General features: G+C 33.8%; 1 protein-coding gene across 1 annotated transcript; it reads left to right on the top strand.

Moving 5' to 3' along the window:
* Nucleotides 1-5,457: 5,457 nt before the first annotated feature.
* On the top strand, nucleotides 5,458-9,030 carry LOC141692249 (uncharacterized). The gene is made up of 3 exons (XM_074496988.1): nucleotides 5,458-6,284; nucleotides 7,042-7,164; nucleotides 7,285-9,030. The coding sequence occupies exons 1-3, from the start codon at nucleotides 5,859-5,861 to the stop codon at nucleotides 8,701-8,703; spliced, it is 1,968 nt and encodes a 655-aa protein (XP_074353089.1). The 5' UTR covers nucleotides 5,458-5,858; the 3' UTR covers nucleotides 8,704-9,030.
* Nucleotides 9,031-10,420: the final 1,390 nt, after the last annotated feature.

The following is a 10,420-nucleotide window of genomic DNA, read 5'->3' as shown; positions in this document are numbered from 1 at the left end:
AGCCAGAGTTAATGGGCACGGGATATGATAATAAATATTGTGCGCATGCAGATTTTCAAGACATACACGCTAACCACTAACCCATAATGATTATGACTGTTTTATCTCACATTAACCAATATTCTGTAAATATATTATCATTCAAATAATGACCAAAAATAAACCAAGTAAATAAATACTGTCACGTCAGCATCAGAACTTGATTATTATCAGGATTTAAAAGTCATCAGAATATGGCTCCTTAACTCGAAAAGTGAATGTGTATTCATGTAATTGTTCACACAAATACTGATATGGTTTCATCAGAACTTAATCATCATAACTTGCCCTCAGAACTTGCCCTCAGAATTTATGCAATCTGACACATAGACTGTTCATCTAAAACAACATTGATCATCACATCAATTTTCATCATTCATATGGAGTGTAAGTGTGTGCATTAAGCTAAAGATTAGACAAAGAGTAAAGTCCGATTCACTTCAGTACATCTTAGAAATAAGGCATAACTAAGAATTTTGCTCAAAATCTGTCATTATTCTGAAGTCTACTTTAGAATGAGTTCATGCATGAGTCCACCTCAACTGTTTTGTGCTCATTTTATGCATCTTTTGAAATTCTATTTTACAGTGGTTTCTCAGTGTAAGTGAGTCACGACTGCTTATCAGAATTTATGTTGTTATCAGAGTATTCTCCAGTAATCATAGAGTGTGAAAAGTCACCAAGAAAATTTTTATTTTGTTTTTCTAATGCATATTACTTAATACCAGCAATGCACTTGGGTCTTCCCTTCCACATTTATACTCTAGATCTCAAAGGAGTACCTGATTTTTATTTCTTTTCTTTTCTTTCTTTTTTGATAAGTGAGGCTTATCAACACTTAGTTCATCCACCAGATTTACTAACATCAGAACTTAACAGATAAGAAACACTATTCTAGTTTTTAACTTAGTAATAAGATACACAAAGTAAACTTAACTAAGCTCAATATCAGAATTTGCTTGTGTTAAAAGATTTTCATATAAACAATTACTTCAAACATGGGATCTTTAGTATATTAAAGACTACTAGTTCAGCATCTAGCACGGTTATCCTCATTGGATTGAATAGTCACAGAAACATTCATATCACTATCAGAGTTAGAATATTCCTACTTCAAGTGAAAGACAGATTAACAGATAGTGCTGCAGGATATTTAAAGTCTCAAATTCAAAGACATAAGAAGCTTTATTCTGTAAAGTCTGACAGCACATACTGTCCCAAGTACAGAGATCACAAGGGTGATATGGTCGAAATGAAGCCTAACTCTGCTAAGATTATAACTACTTTTCTGGGTTATAAAGCTGTGAAATTCAATTTAGAGTCTGACAAGGCATATCTGATTAGACTAGATCAGGAGATAAGAAAAGCTAAGATAAATGATCTCAGAGCAGCTATTTTTCAAACTGGAGAAGATACAAATGAATTGATAAATTCTAAAAGGAGGATGGTTAATGAACTTGAATATGCTGAGAGATGTTTGTTGAAGAACTATCTCAGGACAACTCCTGATATCAAAGAGATCAGAAATTGAAATTGAAGCCAAGTCAAAGATCTACAACTGCTTAAATTCTGAAGTGTATACAGACTGAAGCTGTTATCAGAAGTTAAAGATGGTAAAGCTGAAAGGACTGTAAGTTGTAGTTATCTAGTCAAATTCTCATGCATTTGTACTTAATGTTTTTGACATCATCAAATATCTGTTGAACTTGTATATTATGCTAATTTACAAGTTGGGGGAGATTGTTAGATATATTTGATAATGTCATGTGTAATATGGTTTGTGTTTAGTTTTCAGATCTTACCTAACAGGACAAATCAGTACTTAACTGGAAATCAACACTTATACTAAAGACATAACTTAAAATATCAGAACTTAAGTTATCAGAACTTAAGTGATCAGAAGATATTTATCAGGAGATATTTATCAGGAGATAATATCAGGACTTAAGATGACTTTTAGATAAGGCATGCGGCTGATTGAAAGGAAAGAAGATCGAGACTAAGACAGAAATAAATATGCATAAAGAAGAAATTATATGAAGAATAGAATACTTGGAAGAAAAGATAACTGGTTGATATATTTTAGGAAACAGAATTATATTCCATATCAATTAGAATTTATCTTGTAATTGTGTAGTATATAAACACAGGCATAGAGTTTACACTATAAGTGTTACGATTATCGAAGTTATTATTTTTTATAACTCTAGCAGCTCTCGTGATAATTTGTTCATCACTGAGAGAGGACAATTCCATATTGTAACAAAATTTATTGTGTTGAATAAAATCTATTTTCTATTACTTGAGTTCTTATAATCGATTTGATTGTGCTAAACATTGTATTCAACCCCCTTTACAGTGTGTGTGACCTAACAGAAAGGACCAGCTAATTTGTAACAAGTAATGTATTTTTAATATTTTATTATCTAAACTAGTTGTATACTATATCCCGTGCAATGTACGTGTATACTCTAAATTATGCTAATTTAAACTGATGATATATTTTATGTTATTACCTAATGAATGAATAATTTATATATTTATGCATATGAGCACGAGTGATTAAGCTATTTTTACAACTATACATTCGCAAAAAGTAATAAATTATGTTAGTATATATATTTTTCGTCACTTCATAATTAAATGGTATTTTTAATAAGTTAATGCTTAGAAAATAAATAAATACAAGTGATTATGTCTTCCTGATGTATATCAATCACTTTAAATATAAAATAATTACTAATTTGTTTATTAATTATTTAACGCGTTTATGTGTTAGAAATGTGATTGATGAGTCATACTATATAGGCAATTGACGTCAGTACCATAAGTTTACTCACCAAATGATATATACCGAATGACATATGATTTACTGTACCATAAGTTTACTCACCATATGACATAAGTTTACTTAAGCCTCATGTCGTAAATCATATACACATACACGATATGTAACTATAAATGAAAATATTTGTATTATATAATGTACAATTACATATAATATATAGATTATATTTAAATTATCGAATGAGGCTTAAGTTAAATCGGGTTGAGTTAGGTTGGGTTAGCCGAAAAAATCTTGAACCCGTACCCAACCCATTTAATACGGTTTGAATTTTTTTTAACCCAACCATGAATCGAGTTTTTTTAAAATGATTTAATCGGCCTAAAAGAGGGTTGGGCTGGGTCGGTTTGATCGGGTTGACGAACCCATGAACACCCCTACATATGATACTCTCCGTCCGAATAACTTTCTATTTTGGGATGTTCCAACAGATTGTTAACATTTCCTAAAATAGCATATTAACTTTATAATGGCTCCAAAATTTGCCCCCGCTTTCTTAATTTTTTTTCAACATAATTCATTTTTTTAATCTATATGTCTAACAACGATGTTAACAACCCATGGGACGGTAGGAGTATATGATATATATGTCATAAAATAATAAATAATGTAATATAAATCGTACATATGTGTGTAAATAATTTATTTTATTTTAGTTTTAATTTAAATTGAATTTAATATAATATTTTGCCATTTCATTATGTTGGAGGACGAGTTTAGATTGATGACAATTAAGAATATACGAGTATGTGTGAGTGTGTATATCCCTATATTAATATATATATTTATTTATTTATATATTTATTGTACGTATGTATGCACATATTAATTATACAGTTGATAATTTTTAATAAATGAATTAAATAATATATATATATATTAATGCACAAGTATAATTGTCATATGAATTATTTTGCTCAACAAAACCCCTTTGACGATGTTAATAACCCATGAGACGGTGGGAGTACATGATATATATCACATAATTATTAATAGTGAAGTATAAATCGTACGTATATGTATAAGTAATTTGTTTTATTTTTTATTTTATATTATTTAATATAATATTTGATCATTTCATTATGTTGGAGTATGTATCTATGCATGTATGTGTATGCATGTATGTGTATGCATGTATGCGCACATGTATGTATATATGTATATATATGTATAGATGCATGTATTAATTTATATATATGTATGTATATATTTATTGTGTGTATGTGTTATGCCCCCTTTCGGTCATGGACCCTAAACAGGTCCCCATGGGAATATTGAATAGTTGGGCTCTCGTGTGTGAGTTAGAATCGTGGATTAATGTGACTTGGGCCAGCGATGCGAGCTGGGCTCATGATGAGTGAGCCGATGGGCTCTCACATGAGAGTTGGGCTATCACTTATGAGCTGGGCTCACACATGTAAGATGGGTTCACACTTGTTATCTGGGTGCCTACACGTGGGCTGGGCTCAGGCGACAACACGCGGGCTGGGCTCAGGTGACCACACGCGGGCTGAGCTCGGGTGATAACACACGGGCTGGGCCCATGAGCCCACATCTTATGAAAACGAAAGAAATATTGTATTTATTAATTGAAAAGGAAGGCGGTGCAGGCCGAGGTCACCAGGCCGACCCGCATTAAAGGACTTTGTGTGCAACATGGAAAGTGACTCATACATGACTGGGTTGCTCGTAGATTTCGGAGCCGACACAGGTTGTTCCTATAATCACGGGAAGAAATGTGGAGATGCCGCGAAATTGTAGGAAGCGTGTGGAGCCGGTCGAAATTTACGTGACTAATTGGCTGAAGGCCTGACTTTATCATGGGCTTGGGCTGCACAGATTGAAGAACCCTAACCCTAGCCTATGTGACTTGTTCCCCAAAAACTACGTGAAATTTGATCCTTATAAATAGGGTACGTAAGCACTTATATGAGACATGAGTCAATACTTGATAGAGAATAATAAAAACCCTATTCTTTCTTGAGGAGTCAAGCTCAGCCACCACCACAAACAACCTTCATCCGCCTTCAAATACCGTCCTTAATCCTTGTTCCACCCATCAACCTCCACAACACTATTATACGAAATTCTCCCTATAACAGTATATATGCATTAATGCATGTATTAATGTATGTATACACATATTAATTATAAAAATAATTAATAATTTTTAACAAATGAATGATGAAATAAAATAAATATTATATAGATATTATTGCATTATATATATAATAGATAGTTTAGTTGTTATTTATTTTACTTAATTATACCATTGCAGCTCTACAACTGTTATTTATTTATTTTTTTACGAACACAATCATTAAAAGTTGTTTGGAAGAAAAGATTGTAAAGGTATATTCTAAAAAGATTAAGAAAATCATGATAAATTAATTTTTTTAACAAATATGATTTATAGGCTTAGAAGATGTTCTAAAATTTTTTTAGGATAAGTAAGAATCAATGATAAATCTAGCCTATTCGCAAATAAAACATTTAAACCTAAAATAAATACATAAATTTTCCAAAAAAAGAAGAAAGAAAAAGACCTTGAATAAACAAAGAAAAGGTTATGACAGCTCACATGAAATTAGGACAATTAACACCTATCTCGTCGTCCTTTTTGCTACTTCCCCAACTCATCATCAAACGTATATTGTACTACTACTCTACAGTGCCCTCACTCATTACTTCATTACCCATGGGCCATTACCATTACATACAATACAACTAACGTTGTATCTACATTCTCATATTAAAGTACTACCTATACATACACTGTACCTGTATTTATCTTTTTCACCAAAGATCATACCTTTCCTATGCTTCTTAGGATTCTTCTCATCACTTTCTCATCCCCCCGTCACAATTCTCAGATCTAAACAAACCATTTGAATTCTCCACTCAAAACTCAATCTTTACACACTTACACAACTATTTGTGTCTAAAGATTCAAACTTTATTCAAGAAACCACAAATGTCAAGACATAATCATGTAATGGAAGATTTAATCCACGATTCTTGCAAGATTAGAAAAAGGGGTTGCTCATCTTCCTCTTCTACATCATCTAAGCTTCACAATTATCGATTTAAACGGGCCATTTTGGTGGGTAATAAGACCCGAAAAGGACTCGGGTCAAGATCCAGTACACCGGTTCCGACTTGGAAAACGACGTCGTTGTTGAGAAATGGAGGCGTGGTTGAGTCACCTACGTATGAGAGTAGTAAGTCAAGGCCTGTTTCTGCAAGAAAATTGGCTGCTACACTTTGGGAAATGAATGAAATGCCAAAAGTTATGGAAGAAAAGATGAAGATTTTGAAGAAAAAAGAGAAATTGAGGTCCGTTGTTTCGGGTTCTTTGCCTCCTCATTTGTCTGATCCATCACATAGTCCTGTTTCTGAGGTGGGTTTTTCCTATTTCTCTCATTTTGTTGTTATGTATGTGTGTGTATTTATGTTGTTTTGTTGCGTAATGTGTAATTGTGAGTTGTTAATTTGTTATTGTTGTTTTTCTATTGCGGTATTTAGGGGTTTGGTGGATAAATTGACATATATGTTGGTTGGTTTATGTGTTTCTATTTTTTAAGGTTGTTATGGTTGGTAGAGAATTGGTAGAAATTAGGAACAATGTCTAAGGGTGTCGATGTTGGACACGACATACGGCCACGAACCTGACTCGGTTATTGTCAATGGATTAAGATGTAGCTTCGGGTTGAGTTTGTTTATTATGTCGAGAATGACTTGTACATATTTGTGTGAACTGAAAGTTTTGTACTAGTGTACCTGTTGTTGTGGATTCTGATAAATTTGTGATGCTTATGATTATCAGCTTTTGATGAATTGCTGTTCATACCTCTTTGAGTAGGTTGAAGGGGGTAAGGTTTCAATAAAATTTACTGTTCTGAGGTGACATTTTAGATTTAACCAGAAATATTTTGAACTTAATACACGGTTTGAAAAGAATACTTCTACTGTGTTGGTGTATATCTCAAATTTGTAATTTGAACGGAATGTCAAACGAAGCATTGTAATATGTTATCAGAATCCAGTCATTTGCTGGTATATAGCCCGGGATAGGTCTATATGCATGTGCTGGAGTGAGTGTTCACACAACAGACTGTTTTAGATTCTAATTATAAACAGCTGACCTGTACATGCAGAGAATGGATAGGTCTGTAGCCGGTAGCATTCAAAGGAGGACACCCTCAGTTTCTCAGAGGCATAGACTTTCAGAAGAAACTGCTGGGCACGTGGACTCTCGTAGCAGTGCAAGTTTAATGGAGGTCATGGCATAATCCTTTTATATATCTTTCAAGTGTAGCTTTTCATTTTCAACTACATTCATCTGTACTGTAATGTAAGCTTAAAATTCACATCTTATTCACTCTGTTGTTGTATTGCAGATTGAAACTAGATCTCAAGCCCAGACTCCTGGTGGGCCTTCAGTTGGTATCAGGACCCGTTTAAAGGATGTAAGTAATGCTTTGACCACATCTAGAGAGTTACTGAAAATAATTGTCCGCATCTGGTCTCACAATGACCCGCCTACATCAACTGCATCTCTTGTCTCAGCCTTGCATTCTGAGCTTGAGAGAACTCGTCTTCAGGTGAATAGGCTTATTAAGGAACAGCTTTCAGAGCAAAATGAAATAAATTATATGGTCAAGTGTTTTGCTAAAGAGAAGGCATCATGGAAGAATAAACAGCAACACGCTGTAGAGGCTGCTATCGAGTCCATTGCTGGTGAACTTGACACAGAAAAGAAGTTAAGACGTCGTTCTGAGAGTTTCAGCAAGAAGCTTGGAATGGAACTAGCCGACACAAAAGCATTATTATTAAAAACAGTGAAAGAACTAGAGAGTGAGAAGAGAGCAAGAGAGATACTGGAGCAAGTGTGTGATGAATTAGCGTCGGATATTGGTGGAGATAGGGCTGAAGTTGAAGTTCTAAAGAGGGAGTCTGCAAAAGCTCATGAAGAGGTTGAACGGGAAAGGGAGATGCTTCAGTTAGCTGATAAGTTGAGAGAGGAAAGGGTTCAGATGAAACTTTCAGAAGCTAAACACCAGTTCGAAGAGAAAAATGCAGTTGTTGACAAGCTGAGGAATCAACTTGAAGCTTTTCTCAGACCCAAGAAAACTAAGAAAAAGGGTACTCGTCCTTTGACTCCCGGAAACAATGATGAGATTCCCACCTACTTAAGTAGGACTAACTTTGATTTTGATCAAAATGATGATAAAGAAGATGATGGAGAGGTAGACAATGAAAGCGATACTGATGAGGACTCTGGAGAAAGCGACCTCCATTCTATAGAATTGAACATGGACAACAACAATAAGAGCTTTAAATGGAACCATATGTCTGCTAATACTCATGATTCTAGAAGAGTTTCAGTTGATGACAAAATGAGAGGCAGAAATTCTGTCTCTGGTGACGTTCCAAGGAAGATCACATCTATTCAGAGAAGCGTGTCAGATGGAGTTGAATGGGGAAGCCATACCAACACCATGCAGAACTCTGGAGATGCACTCAATCATGAGAGAATTCTTGAGGTTGAGAAGCATAATCAACAAAAAGGATATGGAGACGACCTGCAGCGATATAAATCCGTGAAGGGTCTCAGGGATCAAATATTGTCGAATTCAAGGACAGGGTCAGCTGGAGATTTTCCTAGTCCGGTCCGACCGCTGGCGCAATCACGACATTCTGTTGATACTGTTCAACTAGTTCAGGATAGACTTCATGTTGTGCAGGGTAGTGGTTCAAAGTCGAGGCTAGTGGAAGCGCGAGGGGAAGGTCAGATGGTGAGAAGATTAAGAAGGTGAGTTCTTTTGTTATTCAGTAATGCTATATATCCAAAATGTTGCAAAGGCGTACTTTGATTTTTAGCTGGATCATCGACATAATTGAGCTAAGAATCTAAGAATGACAACCTTGATGGTGAGAAGTTAACATCCTGTTAATTTATATAACAAAGGTTCTCTTTATCTTTCAATTACTTGACTTTTTAGTTTTGCTGAACACGTGGATGAGCATTAGTAGGAGAAAAGCGTGGTTTCGTAAATTTTTGTAGAAAGTTGTCAAATTATGTAATTTGTACATAATCATCTTTTGTAATTGAAGAACGTTTAAAGTATTAATTACTCCATCTACTATAATTTGTTTTCACGTCAAATGATTCTAGGAAGCTGGTCCCCAACAATCAACCATCTACTATAATTTTCAAAGTGGTGTATTGCGGAAAGATGACATGGCAACCTGAATTCACAATTTAGTAATAAACTTATCTGCTGAATAAATTACGGCTAATAGATGGCTACAACAATTGCTTGTCAGGACCAGTACCAGGAGAACGGGACAAGTAGTAATTAAGATGATTATCTGAAAACTGGGCTCGTGGGTGGGTTAACGAGGCCCTGTCAAAAACAACATATCTACAACGAGTGTACAATCCAACAAGTTTGGACACCTGGCTCTTGCAGGATCTAAAAATAAATAAATAAAAATAATTAAATATAATACCGGGTCATGTAGGAATTGACATTATGCAAGTGCAGAGCCCTCTGATTGCCACCCTGAATTGTCCGTATTGTAACTTGTTAATGCCTCAATAATTTATACTTGAGGGTTAAGATAGAATTGTTGTTCTGGTGAGAACTAAGCTGGGACAGGGTTGCAATGTTGGTTTGTCATTGGAAAATAATGTTTTGAAGCTTTGTTGGGAGTTGAATTGGCACATACTGTTTGTTGATAATGGGCTCCTTCGGTTCATATTTTAAATTTGTTAGTACCTTGAGCTTTTGAATATTTTTAAAATAAGTAACTTATGACATAAATTAAATAAGTGATAATAAGTTAATAAATACTTATAAGTTATATAGGTATTTGGATAATTTGACTTATAAGTCAGAATTTTTTATTTAAATGAACTAAAATAAATAATTTTTAAATATAATTATCTTAATTCTTAGATTTTAAGTTAGATTAACATTTAAAAAAATATATTTTAAAACTAAAATTGAAAAAAAAAAATCAAAAATATGAGAAAAAGTACGTCGTTATTAACATTCAATTTATCAGCTTATAAGTTGTAAATTCAACTTATAAGTTGTGTCGACAAACACTCGTCAATAACTTATTTTGGGCTTATTACTTATAAAATTTGTCAAACAGAACCTTAGTAATAAGTTATTAATAGCCATTCAATTTCAGTATTATGTACATGCGCACCAAGCCCATAAAAGTTGGGAGTTCAGATATAAATGCCTACTTGTAGGCGAGGCCCAAGATTATAAATAGTCCAAGATCTAGAAAATCAACAAATAACAATGAATAACGTCTGCAGCATCCAGAAACCTAGTATATATACTTTGTGTTATGTATTAATAGATGACTCTTAACCTTTCATATGGTTATCTTAATTACTAGCAATCTTTGCATCTCCATTTTCCTTGTAACATCCATTCTACTAGCCTGTATAAGACTTGCTTGTACTTTATTTATGATATAGAATAATAAGATGATCTTTTTTATTATAATCTA

This window comes from Apium graveolens, chromosome 10 (genome assembly GCF_009905375.1).
Source record: "Apium graveolens cultivar Ventura chromosome 10, ASM990537v1, whole genome shotgun sequence".
Lineage (NCBI taxonomy): Eukaryota > Viridiplantae > Streptophyta > Magnoliopsida > Apiales > Apiaceae > Apium > Apium graveolens.
This window is presented reverse-complemented; position numbering and strand designations above follow the sequence as displayed.